Genomic DNA, 18,069 nt, shown 5'->3' on the forward strand with positions numbered 1-18,069 from the left:
TGTGCTGGAGAGGGGTAACATCTAAAACATGCAGGGCAGGGGTCCTCCAGGACCAGGGTGGGGCAACACTGCCATAGATGATCGAATACATCATGCAGAAATTAGGTATATAAACACTGCAGTCATTTATCCATCATGTGTTATTACATGTTGGTAAAAATGTTTATGTCATTGCACATGATCACTAGGAACAGGTGGAGCATGTTAGCCAATATTAGAAATCTTAATGCACGACATCAACTATGTATTCTTCATCGAGCATTTTTCCCCCCCAAAATTTGACTTCCCTCTGGGAAAACGATGCCATGGATCTCCAACATCAGATTCAGTACTGTTCCTTGCCTTTCCAGGCTAAAGAGACGTGGCACGGGTAACATTTAACAGATCTAAGTAAATGATAAATGTATTGGAATATACTGCACTTAAATTGGATGTGGTATATTTTAGTCATTAGTATCGTGTCTATTTTTTTGAACGCTGAGTCATAGAAAAACGTTGATCTGGATTTAGTTATTTTAAGAATATCTTTCGAAATTGTTTGAATTACTCTTGGTATCATTGTTCCAAATACGTTGCATTACGGTGTAGAAACTTTGTCTGGTGAAGGCTTTTGTTTTGAAAGTACTGGTCCGGAAGTCTCATCGGGCTGGCAGAGCATAGATGAGTGTTATCTCCAGGCCGTACGTCCACCATGGCTGAGGTGAGATTTACATGATTTATTTGTTCTTTAATATTTACACTCAGTTGTTTTCTGGGACTAGTACTTGTTTCTTTTCGTATATTGATAAGTGAAGACTTATGAAAGCAAGTTTTATTTCTATACTTTCTTGTGACGTCGAAGGATAAGGCGTAAAGGCTAACGCTGTCGTAGTTTTTAGCTAGCTAATGTTAGCCGATATCGTCATACGTTTAATTTTTTTGAACATATGAGCACTTATGAAAACCATCAACGATGTTTAATACGTGTCGTCATATTATAATCAATAAAAACTACAAAATCGAAAACGTTAGCTGCTAAGCGGCTCCGCTACATATCTGAATGGTAAACAGGCGTAGACACAACACCTGGAAAGCTTTGTCGGTTTTAAGATGTGGACAAATAATTGATGTCTCAGCGTATGATAAGCTTTGATAGCTATATGGTAACCACTGTTGTAACATTTTTTAAACATGGCCTCTATACTGCTGTGCTTAGACCCACAGTTTACAGGATCTCCAGCAGCCAGCTGTCTCATCCAAAGTATTCGTCCAGAGAGACTACAGCTCAGGCACCATTTGCAAGTTCCAGACCAAGTTTCCCTCCGAACTAGAGTCAAGGGTATTTATTATGTTTACAGGACTATGTCTCTTTTAGGCCAGATGTGAAAAGATTGTATGTAATGTCTTATCTTTTGTGTGGTATCAGCTCGACAAGCAGCAGTTTGAGGAAACTGTCCAGACTCTAAACAACCTGTATGCAGAGGCAGAGAAGCTGGGAGGAAAGTCTTATCTGGAGGGTTGTCTTGCCTGTTTAACTGCCTATACAATCTTCCTCTGTATGGAGACACACTATGAAAAGGTAAAACCTGCTTTTCCTCTTTAATCAGTGTATGTTTTTCCACTCACTGTGTAACACGGGTAAGAAATACTTCATATAATTTAATCTCTTTGATGTGCTTTATCTGTTTCTTCACATCTAGGTGTTAAAGAAGATTGCCAGGTACATTAAGGACCAGAATGAGAAGATATATGCACCTCGGGGTTTGCTGTTGACTGACCCCATTGAGAGGGGCTTAAGAGTTGTATCCTTCATCTGGCTTAGGGTTAGGTTTGGTTCAATAAATTACAAGACCAGAAAATATGTTTGTTTTAGGAAATTTTGTCACACTGGATCAAAGTGAATATTTTTATTTTAGTTATCTTCAATCAATAGAGTCAGAGCTTTAGCAGAAATAAATAACTAGGTTCATAGGACTCTCTAGCCGTGTATCTCAAGAAAGGAAGCTTTCGTATTTCCCTTGACTTTGTTTTCTCTAGGTTGAAATCACCATCTTTGAGGACAGAAGTATTGGCTCTGGAAGATAAAGACATTTTGGGTAAGGAGTCTTTTAAAAAAATTTGTAGGGTTAGGTCCACATCTGTTCAGTTTCACCTTTCAGTAATTTCAGCATTAAACCAGAGATCTTTTGAGCTGTTCTGACTGAGCATGAGGCACACATTTTCTATTTCTAATTAAAGCCTTAAAACTCATGCTTTCTTTCATTTGACCCTACTACAAAGCCTAAATGCAATTTATATGCATGCTAATTTACACCAAGTCCATTATTTTTAGATGTGTTTTTTGGACTTGTAATCAGAAAAAAAAACATGATGCAAAGAAAACTTTCACACTGAATCCATATAATTATTATTTTTCTGTCAATTGCAAAAATTTGCAGCAAGAAAAAAATGGAATTCTGAAGCAGTTGATCCTGAGCTGCATCTGTCATTTTGTTTGAGATCTGTATGTGCTCACACACACAGACACACATTCATCATCTAAACATTATCTAAAATGACTGAAAATGTGTCAAAAAATGTAAAGATATGATGTTGCAAGTAGCAAGCGGTGTCTCTGGACAGAGGCTAAGCTGATGGAAAAAAAATGCAACAAAGTCAAACCTGTTTCGAAAAAAAAAGACAGATAAAAGTTTTGCCATGAACATGATTGACATAACATGGGATTGAATTCTTTCTTAATGTGTGTCAATTTTTTGACGAAAAAAACAGACTCAGTGTGCAAAGACCTTTTGACACTTAATTTTAATAGTGATGTCCACTTTTGACCATCAAAAGAAAACAGAAGCATGAATTTAAGGCCTGAAAGGGTTTTTTTGTATTTATTTAAAATGCTTGTCACCACTACAACTGGGCTCACAGTTTGTAAAAGAGTCTTCGATAGAGATCTCGCTCTAAAGCTTTATATTGTTGTGTAGTTGTTAGAAAGCCCAATTACAACTCCAAAAAAGTTTGTAGATGGTGTATAATGTTTATTTACAAGACAAACTAGCTTAAAACCATTGTTTGTACTTGTGTAAGTGCTGAACTTGCACTATGAAGTGGAACTAAACAGGTGAACTGATTTGCTGACATTACTGGAGGAGGTGGTCTCCGTCTGGAGCAGATCTTTTGCAGTGAGAATGTTATCAATCCAAGAACTAGAGCAAACAGCTGTAAGTCGCAAGCTCACAGTAACAGATGCAAGTACGTAGCCTCCAGACATTTCAGTTACAACTGAAAGTATGATAAAAAGCACCTTGAAGCATCTATGCTTCCAATGTGGCTGTCAACTGACAAAAAGCATCTTCCTCAAAAGCCTTCAGATTTTTATTAAAGAAATATCTGATGTTTTTATATTTTAATAAAAAGATAGGCGGGGATGCAATCTCAGGGTTTCTTTCCAATGCTGTCTTCGCAATATCTTAAATATTCCCAAACCATCAAATTCTGTTTTAATCTCCTTTTCACACAGCAAGACAAATTATACTAGAATAAAGGTTGTACTACACAAACAGAAAAGGATTAGCTAAAAGACGAGATGAGTGGCTTTTATGCAAGAACTGAGAAAATTGTCAAAAAAAAACCCAACAGTCTCACACCATTTCATTCAGATGTGCGCTCATTATTTAGCAGGTCAATAAGTACTGTCTCAACAGAACATGAGTAGTGATGTCTGATGCTTAAATTCTCTTGGCCCATGGTAAAGCTGCTCTTCTTTTTCTCCACCTCTATGTTTAGGCTGGTGACTCTGGCCAGATACTCTACATGTGTGTGGCAGCACATAATCAGACATCTGCTTCACCTGAATGGATGTATATAATTTCGATCTATAACTTTTCTCCGTTATTTATAAATACTCTACTGTCTGCCTTTCCTTATGTTTGTAAAAGTGTCTTCATGTCTTTTTATAAATGCAGTGATGTATAAATAAAATCCTAGTTGAAATCCAGTCTTTATGAATAGTGCCATTGTGTTGCAACTTTCTGACCATGGTTAATATAAGTGATTTGGCTTGTGTATTGTTATACAAATATTGGTAGTAAAAAGTTGATCTGTTATCACCAAGATATGTTATTGAAACACAATGGTGCAGTGTGGAAATGGTAGTTATGACAGGCAGTGCTGTACAGTATTGATAAAGCGGTTGTAGCCTTTGTTGAGGCAAATGTTTTCTCATCAGTGAATGAATGTGAATGATTTAGGGGTACATACTGTAAAATACCTAAATTGTTAGGCAAGGTCTTAACATGAGTCGTTTGCAGCCTCAAAATGGAGCATGTTTACTATTATCACAATTAATTGACATGACTCTGCACTTGATCTCAAATCTCAAAATGATCACTTTCTGTTTTGAGAATGTCATTCCCTTAACATAATCACAGAACACCACAGAAACCTTAAAGACTGAACTCCACTGATGATTGCGATGGTGGGCGGTTGATAAAATTGTGTACTTTTCTTACAAGTGTCTTTCTGTTTTATCTTAATAAAAGCCCTTCTTTCTTTTATGTCTTTTTGACTCCATGTGCTGTCTTTTTTTAAAAAATCTATATCCAAAGGGTACTGGGCAATGTGCTATGGCCGTGAATCCTTTGCGTCAGTCAGTGCAAACACTCCATTGTTTTATGTGCCTGGGTAACTTGCCTGTGGTATTAAGTAGAGACTTCTAGTTTTGCACATTGGCTACAGTCAGTTGTGTTTGTGCTTAGCGGCCTGATTTCATGAATTAATCATTCAGTGAGAAACTGCTTTTATTTTGAAGAGGTCAGACCGGAAGTCTACAAATGTAGACACCAGGCTGCTTCCGGCAATTTAATGTTAACTGCTGGTACACTGAAATGGTGCTGCCAGTGACTTTATTTTGACACAACTATCAGACAACAACGGGCACATCTCTTCACTAACGACCCCCGTCAACGGTAGAAGACTTCAGTTTTCACGGTAAACCTCTGCTGACTGGCACAAGCTAGCTAACGTCTGGTCCACTGTTTCCTGCGTAAACGCTAACTGAAGTCATTAGCTTGTTTAAAAGTTGGTAAAACCGACATTTTAGGGAACAAAGCACAAACCTAGTTATATTTCTGTTCAAATGTTACTTTGCTTATCTTAAGATAATGTTAATATCCCCACCCAGCGTTTCTGTCAGTCGGAGCTTACTAGCCTACCAGGGTCACACTATTTGTGTCTTTAAGTAACTTCTCATGAATTAAATTACTATGACAGCTAAATTTACTTTGTCTCTTTGAAATTTCCTCCCCAGGTTCTGGCTTTCTCTGTCCTTCACCCTGGCGTGACCGTGTTTAGATGGCATTTTGCTGTTATTCCGTAAAGGATGAGTGTCAATTTGTTCATAATGTCAAGGATGAGCTTGAAATATTTAAACAGAAGAGCGGCCGTAGGAGGTAAGGTTCAAACTTAGAAACAGTTTCTTATATATATATATATATATATATTTATATATATATATATATATATATATATATATATATATATATATATATATATATATATATATATATATATATATATATATATTATGACACCAGAGCACCATATACTAATAATTCCTCAAGTCTGTTTATTGTATACAAGGTGGACTCTCATTTGAACCACTTTTGCAACAGTTAGACATAAAAACTGATTTCCTAAAATTCAACAGTTTCTTTCTCATTGAAACTATAGTCCTGAAAGCCTCTCCTAGCATGAAAAACATTTGGTCTTCTTTAGCTTGTTCATTGTTGTGGTGCTAACCTGTTTTCTTGAATAGTTCTGTTTGAAAACTAGGGGCACAGAAATATTCCCTGTAGGTGAGTCCTTTCTGATTGTTCAGAACTTGATGAACCTCCAATCGATCTGAATCAACTAAGGGTCACGTGTCCCAGGCAGGGATGAAAACCAATGAAGCTGACCTTTTTTCCACAGTAGTTATTTAAAGTATCACAAGTATCACTTTGAAACTGCACTTTAACTTATGTTGAAGACTTTTCAGCAGCTTTTGGTCATCAAAAAACTCCTTCTGTGTCCCCATGCCCAGGGTGCTCCTGTTCCCTCCGCTGCCCAGCAGACTGCGGTACCTGATCCACACAACTATTGAGAACCTGCCTGACTTCACAACCTTCTCAGTGGGAGAAAGTTGGTGCCGTCGAGTGGTGGTCTGTAATTCAGAGCTCAGGTACTAAACTTGCAGCTGTCACTGTATTTTCTAACTTTGGGACTTCATGCAATGAAAAAATAAGTTGCAGTAATAAACCTGATGCATGTGATTTGAGTTTACCATTTGATTCATCAGCAGGATTTTAACACAAGTTTATTTGGTGAGACTTAGATTTTCATTGCAAAATGAAGGTTTTCTTCATTTTCAACAGTCTTGACTCTTTCTTAGCCTTGATCCTAAATCTTGGTTATCTGATTTCCATCGTAGTAGCAATGTTGTTTGTGGCTCTGCAGCACTCACATATTAGTTGTCCAGTTCTTGACAGTGCTGTTTGTTCCCCTGTGAAAACATTTTTGTTTCTCTTCAGGGGTGAAGTGGAAGAAGACATTGACCTTGAGAGCAACAGTAGCAACAGTGAAATGGAAAGTGATGTGAAGCCTAAACCTTCGAACCCAACAAGAAGCCGAGGCCTCAAGAAGCCAGACAAACCACTTTACATGCCAAGAGCTGTTCGCCTGAGACTGTCCTTACAAAACCCACAGGGACCCTCTGGAGAGCAAGAATCTCAAAGTCCAGCTTCAAGTAGCTGTAGCAGCATTAGTAGTTCGTCTGACTCGAGTTCCACGCCTGCACCGACAGAAAATTCAGAATCTTCGTCCACATTTGGACAGGATGGTGACGCCAGACATGACGCTGACAGTTCAGAGCTTTGTCCTCAGATGCTACAAATGCATCATGATGCTGAGCAACAAGTGTGGAGCGAGACTGTGTCCCACTTTGCTGACATGTCTCTGAAGGAAGAGGAAGAGGAACAAGAGGATGAAGAGGAGACTAAGGATCTTACTACTTTGGTATGATCTCATTCTCTGTTTTCTGTACCGAAATGTTTTTTTCCCTCTGTTCCAGAAATTGAAGCCAGTTATTTTGTTTTTGTCTCATCAGATCAAGGCACACTTAAAAGAAGGAGTGTTCTTTTCCATTGAGCATGCGCGCAATGACTACCCCGCCAATGAGAATTTGTATTTAAACCCGGATGAGTTTCGCCATGTGATTGAGATCTATAACTTTCCACCTGTGTTCAAAACAGAAGACCTCTTGGATGCTTTCACTGAATTTAGGTACGTGCAAACAATTTGGATCCTAAATCTTTTTTGCCTTTCTGTCAGTATAACTCTCAAAGCAATGTGCGTTTTGATTTTGTTTTTACTACACACCAGAAAAAGCAAAAACATCCCATGTGTCTCATCCTTTCACTGCTGTCTTTCACAGTGATGGGGGAATGAAGATCAAGTGGATAGATAACACACATGCACTGGGGGTTTTCTCCAGTGAGTCTGCAGGTAGGAGGAGTCACTACACTAGGGCTGACGTTACATGATGAATGAAATGACCAAGAATATGCTCACATGTACCAATATCCTCTGCAGCAATTCATGCCCTCTCCATCTCCCATCCGTTGCTGAAAGCCCGAGCTTTAGCTGAGGGGAGTAAAAAAGCCAAAGGAAAGGCCTTCAGACAAGCAGGTAGACAGTTCACTGAACCCATGTCACCCATAAAAGTCAAATACTTGATTTGGTACATTCATGTTTAACAGTAAAATCACTACTTTATTTGGGTCAAGGAGCCTTCCCGTGTTCTAATTTTAGTTGTTATAAGTCATAAATCCAAGTACTGAAACGTTGATTTCACATCGCTGTTTTTTGTGCCATCATCCAGAATTCATCCAGCCAGTGAAGGTTCGGCCCAGAACAGACTGTGCTGTAGCGCAGAGGATGGTGACCAGGGCCTTAGGGCTGCGGGGACGAGGCAGAGCGCAGAGATACTGAAGGGGATGGCTGATTGTGCTGACTGAAGCAGGTAAACACTCTGAAGAAAACTTCAAGCTTTGGGAAATTAAATTCAACTGGTGACTGAGATTTTCTTGATGAAAGAGATTTTGAAGGTAGAGCACATCAGAAGTTTTGGTTAATCCCTGTTTAATTGAAGTTCACTAAACCTAGCACATGTCACACAGACAAGTTTCATAAACCAAAAAACTACACAGTATACAGGACTTTAATGTTCTGTTACAACAACTGGCTCTGGCTCCATTTTCATTCTTGATTCAATATCTATTCACTTAAACATAAAAAGACGATGATCTGCTTTAAACATTTTTATTTCAACAAATGTAATACTTGTCCACATTCACCCATGCATACAAAATAAAAACAGGCAGCAAGCAGCAAGAACCCTTTTAAAATGAAGGATTTCTTGAATTTGCTACATTAAAAAAATCTAATTTACAAAACAGTAAAAGGAGGCATTTTCACATCCATTGATGGAGTTTAAAAATCCTCCACAATGTAACCAAAGTCCCTGATGGTAATGATGAAATGTAGTAACAATGGTGAGCTGAGGGGATGTGCATAGCATGAAGATATGTCTAATGATGAAACCAGGAAGAAAATAATTAATAAATAAAAGATTTTGAAAAGGTGAAGCTCAAGAACGTGAAATGTGAAATCCTTGTAACAAAAGCAGTTTTCCCCACAGCTTAATGATGATGTTTTTGGCTTAAAAATTTAAACATAGAACCAACCCAACAACTGTTGGCACAGATAGGTGAAATCTAATTTAACTCACCGTCGACAACTCGGCTAACAGTGTAACATCAATGCCAGCTTCAGTCAGTCTGTGTTACAGTTTTGGTTACAGATGTCATCATTTGTAATAAGTTAAATACATTGTTTATAAAAAAACAGATTTTTTATTCTTTTCTCTAACGATTGCTTGTGAAATACTGCATTACAGTAATTATAATAACATACCGTCTCTGTTTTCTATTATGTAGAACACAAAGTGCAAAATTTAGTTTTAGCACCAGATTTAGCAGCAAACCATTTTCAGTCATTCAAAGAAAACTCCACAGAAATGTGTGAGTCTCATCTTTGGTTTTCAGTTCGAGGCTCTCACTGAATTCTCGAGTCTTTGGTGTAGAAAACAACTTTTAAAACTTGTTGTTATATGGCTGCTACCTGCAGAGACATCTGTCTTAATAAGCACCAGGTCTTAACCTTCATTTCACTGATAACAAAGGCAAGAAGGGCATTGAAAAATAAGATCCTTTGTTTAAAAAAAGCTGATTGTGGGTAGTAGATTGAATAAGCAAGCAGTTTTTCTTCCCCTTGAGTCATTGTCCTTTGTACCTGTTGAGCCTAAAGCCCAATAACCATCCAGCACTGCTCCTCTAGTGGTTGTCAAATATTCATATTCACTCCCTTGATTCCCATCTGTCTGTTAATCTTCCTCGGTCTACCTGTGTGAAATCTGGTTGGTCAGCAGTCCAGGGAAGGGGTCATCAGAGTCTGAACCCAGTGAGCCACCTGTGGAGTCAGACAGAGGAAGAGAGATGAAGACACAAGCAATACTTTCTTTCATGCTCGACACAAATCAAATGCAAAGCTGGGCAAATAAGATAATGCTACTGCCTTTTTATTGTAAAAGTGTTTTTCTTTAAGGACATGTCATGTTATGTTGTAATGATGTCCAGAATCCTTGCTGACGGTCATTCTGCTTTCTAGACATCACAACAGAGCACATGGCTATGAAATCAACCTGGTGCTGTTCTCTGGCTGCATTGATCAAAACAGCAGGTTTGGAGGTGAAGAAGAAACCAGCAGACTGTGACGGATGAGCAACATCAACCCTGCTGCCTTTGGACATGACAAATTGTTCTTGTTTAGCTCACTGATTATAGAACAGGGGTAGAAATAGGAAGTTGTAAGCAGATGTGATGTATTTGTCTCACTACATGTTGCGGTGAAAGGTGTTTCAAAGTTTACCAGACAGGGAGCTTTTTGTTTGTTCCTTGCAGAGGTAAGGCACTTTAGCAGGATAGTTCTGTATGAGCATTACTTTGGTTTTGACTCTAAGGACCAGTATGTTAAGGAGCTCTATTAAGAATGTTGGGTTTCTGATTTATACGTTTTTCCCTGACCATTAAATGGTATCCTTGAGAGAAGTATGTCTTCACTGAGAGGACATGAGGGTGGATATCACTGAAGCCTGTAGCTTCTGTACATGAACCACTTGATCAAACCACAAGGCCAGACACTGACAGTTTTGTTTTTGTTCTCTTTGAACTTGCCCTTTTTTAATCGAGTGTATCATCTCACAGAGAGCATCTTTTTTTTGCACTGAACTGTACATACAGTAGCCCAAAGGGGACAAAATAGTGGATCTATACTTATCTTTGTGAAGTTAACTGCCTTTATTTTAGGGAAGAGGCTGCAGTCTGCAGCCTCACCACTAGATGTCACTAAATTCTACAAACTGATTCTTAGTTTTATATCCCTCCATGGATTCTCAGGATTTGGTAATAGATGTCTGTTGCTTTGTAAGCTGTAGTCAGAGCTTGATTTTTAAATAGAGTACACAACTCGAGCTGATAGATGTAACATAGTTGTATTAACAGATTCAAGTCTGTTAAGAAGCTGAACAAGTTTACCTTTATAAAGTGCCGTCTGATTTGAGAGACAGCTCAGTGTTATCGTTTTCCCGGTATAAGGACTTTCTAAATGTTTTTGTTCTGTTTTATTTTCTATACAAGTACCAAGATGTTAAATTATTTTTCCTTTTTTTTCTCAAACTAACACAAAGTGGACTTTATGCGATTATCTTATAGACATAGAGTTCAGTTTAGAGAACCTGAAGCTTTTACAGGTGTCAGATAAGTTGCATTAGTTTTATGGAAATCTGTTTAAGTGTTAATATAAAGTAGTTTTTTGTAATGTGTTGATCGACTAACACCAGGATTACCTCTATCAGAGCAGAAATCCGTTCAGAGAAAAGTGTAACTTTGTCTTAAGTACAAAGTAGAGTATTTTAATTGATATTTTCCTGAGCTGATCTTACGTGTTTGCTTGATGTGAGGGTGACAGGACTGTGGTACGTCCGTTATTGTAATCCAAGCTGTTTGTTGAGGAATTTCAGGGAAAAGAAGACTCAGCTGTAGCCTTGGATATGAAAATGTCCTTTTGAAACATTTTTGTTGCTTAATTTAATGTGAGAATAAAGCTACAGAGTCGTAAAATTCTAAAAAAAAAAAAAAAAACACCCTCACTGCTGTCAGTTATGTGATAGAACAGTTAGGGCAATGTGTATGCATTCTTGACTCTACCCCTCTCTTTGGATTTAAAACAAAACTTGGCTTGTTGTTTGTAATTCAAAGAATAAAAGTTATCTTGATGTCAGCGTAAGATGTCTGGATGTTAAACAATACAAGAGACTGTATTAAATTCTTTAAAGTTGAATTGGTCCATCACTAAATGTTAAGTTTAACCCAATGACAAAGTTGAAATTTGTTTTTAAAAATTTAAGCTCTGATTAAATGCTTCATCTTTCTCCGCTGACTTTGTAACCTGCTGTTCTGAACATTTCCACTTTTAATGCTGAGATGATGATCATTGAGGTAAAGTTCTTACCTATATGACAGTTGTACGTCCATATCCGATGGCCGTCATACCGGGAGCGGCACTTCATAATGTTGTTGCTGTAATCTGATTCTGCGACCTCATAGTTCGGATTTATGACGACCTGGAGGAACAAAATGTGTTTGTTAAGCATCACAAATTTACACACTTTTCATTTATTCGACTGATTGAATTCCCAGGTAACTCAGGAGTAGAACAACTGATTGAATGATCTAGTAGAGTGTGACAGTACATCAAAAGGTTCGTAAATCTGCAGCTGTTACAGATCCATTTTATTGTTGGACATGTTTGCATTCAAAAGATGGTGAGTATGGTTTTTTGTGCCAGCCAGACAAAGTTCAGTGTCCTTCGACAACCCTGGCTTGCTTATTTATGTCTCCACGAGGGTGTACTTTGGCTGGAAGTCCAAGAGAGGCATACGCAGAGAGGTGGAAAGTTAAGGAATATGTTTTGTCTGTGATCTGTCTGGAGATGAGAATCCTTTCAGCAGATGATGCCGTATATTTTCTATGTCTAGGCTGGCAGAACAAATGTTTTACCTGGAAGATGTAGTCTCCAGGCTTCACGTCGGTGATGTCAATCCACTGACAGTCAATGTCGTGCCTGTAGGTGTCCCAGCAGCCCACTGTGATGCCCTGAGCCCCGAAGTTTGCACATTCGTACCTTTTCTGGATTCCTGTCAAACATAAAAAAACTTTAACTTTATCACAGCCTTAATTTTTTTTCTGTATGACAGAAACTTATGTAAGATAACTCAACACAAAGCACATTATGATATGAAACTGAACCAGGAAGCAGCACAGTCTCATTTACCTTCATCACAGTGTGTGTCCTCCAGACAGAAGCTGGCTTTGTGTCCCTCGGCCACTTTGGTGCCGTTCAGACTCAGCAGGTCATAGTGGGTGAAAACCTCCATGCTGTGGTAATGTCTGGGAGGAATGAGGAAAAACACACAATGCTCAAACATCCTATGTATTTATTTCTATATTTAGTATCTCTACATTATCTAACATGCACTTATCCATTTCATAGGCTGGACTGCAGACACTATTGACAGCAGGAGACGAGCAGAAAATGCCTGTGAAAGGCAGGGACTTACAAGAAAGGAGGATGTTTATGTCTTTGTTCTTTTTTTAGCATTTAAACTAAAACTATACAATATTCACTACTATTACTACTACTATATACTACTATCACTACTATTGCTCAATGTTAGACTTTTAATGAAGAAATTGGTAATTGTATGATCAACAATTTATCAGGCCCCTCCAGAAAAGGTTTCAGGTAAAAAGTTTTAAGAATCAACTAGAAAAGCACTCTAGAGAGCGCAAATCTCTGCCAAGCGTATTGTGATTGTTACGCAACACTTTAGTCCTACTTTAATGTTATACTCCCTTTCAGCAGACTGTCTGCTACAATTTGGTTTTAGTTGGAGGTTTGCACAATAATTTGTTACCTGGCAGTGTTGAAAATTATGATGACCCAGTTCATATTTCATATTCTGGATCCAAGTATCCAGAATATTGCCAGAATCTGGATCGTACTTTTACATCCGTCAGAAATTGTTGTGACCTTGTCGTGTATTGTTTTGCGAAGCAATCTGACCATTTATGGTGGCGGTAAATACACATATAGTAAAACAGCCCCTATCTCCCAATTATAAAGAATCCTTTCAAAAAATCCTGGATCCAGACGGTGACCGGGATCACCTCCAAAATTTAATCACTTCTTCCTTATCCCATTTTGAACATTTCCTGAAAATTTCATCAAGATCTGTTTGTTACTTTTTGAGTTGTGTTGTTCACAGATAGACAGACAAACTCTCAAAAACATAACCTCCTTGCTCCTTGCCAAAAAAAAGTAATGAGTTGCTAATGAAGAGTGAGTTTTTTCATCGATAAGATTAATATCTTTTTATGCAACAGGAGCAAACTACAAACTGTAACTGTGAGGTCTCACCTGTGACACTCGTGCCAAATCCACGAGTGGTGTGCAGCCCGTGGCCTGAAGTCTGACTGCCCGTTGTTGTGAATCTGGGAGGAGAAGCGGAGGAGGCGGCGGTAGGAGCTAGAGTCCGCTTTATTGGCGCTATTGGACAGACAGTGCTCTTCATGGGCACACTGCAATGCATACATGGGTCTATCCTCTAGGTAGGTGGTCTGCTCCACAACCTGGGCATTGAGGACCAAGTCTGGTGCGGCTGAAAGAGAGAAAGGAAATAAGTGGTGGTTAGTGAGAGCACAAATCAGCAAGAAGTCAAAATCCTCATGTTGGTTCTATGGCACTGAAGATCCCGGAGACTGGGGCAGCAAAGTGTCACTCATTCTTTGTCCAGTTTATCATTCGCCCCTGTGTATGTCTGAAAATCACTTGGATCAAAAGGTGATTCTGAGAGTTCAGTGTTTGTCAGACAGCTTCTTACTTGTTGTGCAGGAGACCCCAGCAGCAAAGCGCCCCCCTCCCTTAGGACAGTCGATGTGCTTCCCATGGTGTAGACACTGATCCAGAGTCAGCTCAGTCCCTGAACATCTCACGCCACTCATCACAATGGCATCAGCTGAAGGATCTCCAGCCCAGTACCAAGTTTCCTGAACAGAGAGAAGCAAAATAAATAGATAAGACTAAGATGAAGCCTTTCTTGAAAAAAAAAAATCACAGTTTGACTTCAAATTTTTCCCCAGTAGTCTTTTAAGTATTTTCACACCACTCAAATTATTCAGATCCTAGAAATAATGGTTAGATATTCGAGATGATTGCCCATGCAGGGCCTGTCTGTTTGGTGCTTGTTTTTATTGTTAAGGGGTTTTCCTGGGTCATGTCAGTTTTTCCTTTCAGGTCTGATGATGAGCCAAAGCTTCAGGGCAGCTGAGTGAGCCCGTCCAAGTTCAGGCTGGCTAAATGAGAAGATTGATATCATACAGATGTCTTAAAAGCACATATAGAGCCAGCAGCGTGTTATTCATTTCCAGCCTTTGTAAAGTGAAGATTAAAGTTTGTCTAGCTCTATATTAAAGTCTAAGTCTTGCACCTAAAGTTTTGTTATATAGTTCTGTCTGTGTTTACTAGAGTTGATTAGGATCAAAAAGATGAAAATATTTTCCCAAACTGTTTTGGAATTTTGCATAGGACCATTTCAATTAGAAACATTTTCATATTTTCCCTCCGACTTTAAATTTCCACATCAAATCCCAGACGTCCCACAAGGCTAATCTAATCAAAGCATCCGTCACACAACCCACACAGAGCAGGAGATAGTCTGTTGTCCTCACAGTGCTAACTCAGCCTTTTCACAGCAATTTGCTGACCACAGGGAAACGACCATTGACAGAATACTTTCCATCATCTTCCTGGGAGGACGGGGATTCACGAGAAAGAGACTGAGCTGAGGGGTATGGATGTGGGAGTGCAATGGTGGCCTGAGGTGGACCGACATGCAGCGGTATAGTTCGAGCTCTGTGTCATTTGTTCCATGTGGTCGTCGGTTTCGCCTGCAGATGTGTTTAAAAGTCAGACAGGAAAGAGTCTCTGGAGGGGCTGATGCAGCTCTAAGAAGGAGCAGACTTTTATCACTCCTGAGCCTGCTGTGAACACGAGACACTTGATGTAATGGTAACTTGTGGCGTGCGGTGTCAAAGGAACGGGTTATTATGATACCATCTCCTGATTATTTCACATGGACAAGGACAGTCTTCTTTAAAGGGCTATGAATACATGTAATCACAAGTAGACATTTTATTCTACAGTAGTTCAGAGATCATAAAGCTGAATTGTAGCTGACTAAAGGTTGAGGACTCCAGCAGTGACCACAAACACATAATGACATGTTTACATGTTGCTACATTAAAAGAGCAATGCCCATAATTGTTCTTAAACACACTTTAGTGAGATAAACACCTTCCATCAGATCCTGTCCAGGTTCCACTCATAAAACCTCCTGCTGTTATCATGATTCATACATATTTTCCAGGCCTATATCATCTCCTATTTACCACAATTACCCTGCTAGTTCCAGCCTTAAAATAGGAAAAAACATGACAGGGCGCTTTAACTTTACCAGCTGTCACCTTATTACTTAAAGAAGCATTGGGGTGTCCTTTGAAAAGGCAGAAAGGGAACGTAAGCGCTATAGGAACATGACGTTGTTAAGTCCCACCGGGGTTTAGAGGGGGAAAGCTCCCCTAAACTTCAAAGAGGAAACGGAGGCTTCCCCATCACTCCCGCTGAGGGGTTTGAAGCTTGTCTGTGTCATAGGTTTACCATCCCTGACCTGTTCTCTGCACCAGCTGAGGGTTTTTGATGTTTTCAAGACAGGCACATTCTAACTCTGCCCTCGAGGATCAGTAAAGCTCAAGCTTGTGAGAGTGAGAGTTAATGGCTTCCACTGGTACACCCACACACGCAGATACAAAAAAATAAAATGGGTGGTTTTCAAAGTGAGGGCCTCCAAGAGCCACAAGGGGCCTCAAAAAATTGGTAGGAAGGTAAAAAATAGAAACTGATTTTTTTAAATATAATTTGTCCTGAACATGTAACATGTAAAGTGCCATAATCGCTGGATTCTGAAGTTGTACCTAACCGCACCTCGTGTGACAGCTGCAACTTCGGCTTGACAATGTTATAATCCATTTCCACCTGGTGGTTTGAGCCTGTTGATAAGCCTTCTAAAAAACTGAACTCAACTTTAAAACTCTTCTCCTGTCTACTGACTACATGTAAAAAAAAAAGAGTACCCCACCTTGGCTGACAGAGCCCTGAAATGCCTTCTCCCTTTGCCACATCCTACTTGTGTAACTCTGCCTTCTGTTTGTTAATAATTTCCTATTCTTAACAAATGCAAAAATGATTGAAAAGTGCATAAAAGTTGGAAAAATCATTCTTAAAGTTGACCTTTCTTTACACATACTTTGAAGCCTAGTCTGTTGGTTTCCAAAGGGGGTCTCCAGCCAGGGGGGCCTTGGCAATGTAAAATTTGGGAACCCCTGGTCTATTACATATGGCTGTAACCTGCATATGAACTCAGTTTTCCTCCTCAATTCATGATGTGTATTCGTACTTGATCCATTTTAGTCATGTTTTTGGTAACACTTTTTGTCATTATCAATATCAAGAGGAGGTCAACACCATACCATGTAGCATCTCAACCATTTCTAAAACATCTGTTTTGTTAGATTTATTCCCCATTTCATGTTATAAGTAAGAAAAATGAAATAAGAATAAATAGTGTGCTGAATGCACTCCCTTTATTCTACATATGCAAATTAACTGGGACGATATGATAAATGGTGCTGGTGAAACCAAAGCCCAGAAAATTCCCAAATCCATCTCCTTTACACTGTGTCATAAAGATAAGCTTGTCTTAGGAATGATTTGTTGTAAATGAATGTGCAGAGAAACATGTAGTCCAGAGAACTCACCTGGAAGGAGTGGCTGGCAAAGCCCAGGCCAAGCTGTCTGCACACCACCATGGCCTCCATGGTCCCCCAGCTGTCACTGCACACTGTCCCCCACACCAGAGAGCCGTTCCTCTCCGTCAGAACCTCCACCCGGCCCTCGTAGGGATTACGGCCACCATTTAACCGAAGCTACAGAAAGAGGAAACCAGATGTGTTCTCAAGTTCTCCAAAATGTCGTTTTTTTGTAATATAAACAGAAATACTCACTCTGTTCTTAAAGCCCATGGCAGGAACATTACACCTGACTGCTGCGTCTTCCTCATGGCTGCAGCCCAGAGCTTCACGGTTGAAGTAGCACTCTGTCAGAGACTTTTCAAAGCCGGAGCACTCCACCTCATTCATATGGACCGGACCCATACCTGCAAGGAACACACACATCATTCATCTTTAAAAAAGTTTCTTTAGCTCAACCTGAGACTCAACTGTGACAGCTGAAAACTGGACAAACAGGTGGAGTGAAACATCTTGGACGTGTAATCCTGATTACAAAAGCAGCGTTTGGGCTGAACAACATGTCCATCAAGAGACAGATGTAAGACGTCCTGTTTCCTTGAACCCCAGCACAAAGGAAACAAGCCATGTCGTCCATGTCAAATGAAAACGAGACACTTGAGGCTTGTAAAGAAACAAAAATCCCCTCTGCATCTTTTCTTTTCAAGAGAAAAAAAAAGACTCAGACTTTCCACATAACATGTGTGAGTATTCCCTCCATGCTGGTTTGATTCACATGTGACTGAGGAGGAATGTCTCTGGTGATGTGAGCTCTGAAACTACAGCCAGAGACTGACTGGCAGTCTGTGGAGGAAAATAAAATCACAACAGGAAGAACACAATGCTGCTGTTATCTCAGAATCAGTTCCTGATCTGACAGCTTATAAATCTCACATCGCACAAATAAATAAAGACAGATCAGGGTGTAATAGGTCCATCAGAAACACTGGACATAATTTTGTATGTCTTTAAACTGAAG

At 39.4% G+C, this 18,069-nt stretch overlaps 3 protein-coding genes across 4 annotated transcripts in view; 2 read left to right on the plus strand and 1 right to left on the minus strand.

Annotated features, from left to right (window-relative positions):
* The first annotated feature begins 40 nt into the window (after positions 1 to 40).
* On the plus strand, positions 41 to 4,520 carry golga7 (golgin A7). 2 transcript variants are annotated; one of them, XM_074667231.1, is made up of 7 exons: positions 41 to 105; positions 623 to 700; positions 1,196 to 1,318; positions 1,406 to 1,558; positions 1,680 to 1,781; positions 2,017 to 2,075; positions 3,757 to 4,520. In XM_074667231.1, exons 2-6 carry the CDS (start codon positions 692 to 694, stop codon positions 2,062 to 2,064), a joined length of 435 nt encoding a protein of 144 aa, XP_074523332.1. In that variant the 5' UTR covers positions 41 to 105; positions 623 to 691; the 3' UTR covers positions 2,065 to 2,075; positions 3,757 to 4,520. The 2 variants fall into 2 exon arrangements, with proteins under 2 accessions (XP_074523332.1, XP_074523416.1); XM_074667315.1 differs by lacking the exon at positions 41 to 105 and having other exon boundaries at positions 496 to 700.
* Positions 4,521 to 4,781: 261 nt separating this feature from the next.
* Positions 4,782 to 11,755, plus strand: r3hcc1 (R3H domain and coiled-coil containing 1). The gene is made up of 9 exons (XM_074666921.1): positions 4,782 to 4,959; positions 5,279 to 5,420; positions 6,053 to 6,190; positions 6,540 to 7,023; positions 7,115 to 7,290; positions 7,442 to 7,512; positions 7,600 to 7,695; positions 7,889 to 8,029; positions 9,736 to 11,755. Exons 2-8 carry the CDS (start codon positions 5,323 to 5,325, stop codon positions 7,996 to 7,998), a joined length of 1,173 nt encoding a protein of 390 aa, XP_074523022.1. The 5' UTR covers positions 4,782 to 4,959; positions 5,279 to 5,322; the 3' UTR covers positions 7,999 to 8,029; positions 9,736 to 11,755.
* The window catches only part of loxl2a (lysyl oxidase-like 2a), a 33,294-nt gene continuing 23,583 nt past the window's right edge, over positions 8,359 to 18,069 (minus strand). Inside the window, exons 7-14 of the mRNA XM_074666794.1 lie at positions 17,307 to 17,458; positions 17,061 to 17,228; positions 14,069 to 14,234; positions 13,606 to 13,846; positions 12,460 to 12,575; positions 12,186 to 12,322; positions 11,638 to 11,749; positions 8,359 to 9,537 (exon numbers count right to left, since the gene is read on the minus strand). Coding sequence (XP_074522895.1) covers positions 9,467 to 9,537; positions 11,638 to 11,749; positions 12,186 to 12,322; positions 12,460 to 12,575; positions 13,606 to 13,846; positions 14,069 to 14,234; positions 17,061 to 17,228; positions 17,307 to 17,458 — 1,163 coding nt within the window. The 3' untranslated portion in view covers positions 8,359 to 9,466. The remainder of the gene's footprint in view (positions 9,538 to 11,637; positions 11,750 to 12,185; positions 12,323 to 12,459; positions 12,576 to 13,605; positions 13,847 to 14,068; positions 14,235 to 17,060; positions 17,229 to 17,306; positions 17,459 to 18,069) is intronic.

The sequence above is a fragment of the Halichoeres trimaculatus genome, unplaced genomic scaffold (genome assembly GCF_033239565.1).
Source record: "Halichoeres trimaculatus isolate MK-OKI-2021-1 unplaced genomic scaffold, fHalTri1.1 fHalTri1_scaffold_1, whole genome shotgun sequence".
NCBI classification, from domain to species: domain Eukaryota; kingdom Metazoa; phylum Chordata; class Actinopteri; order Labriformes; family Labridae; genus Halichoeres; species Halichoeres trimaculatus.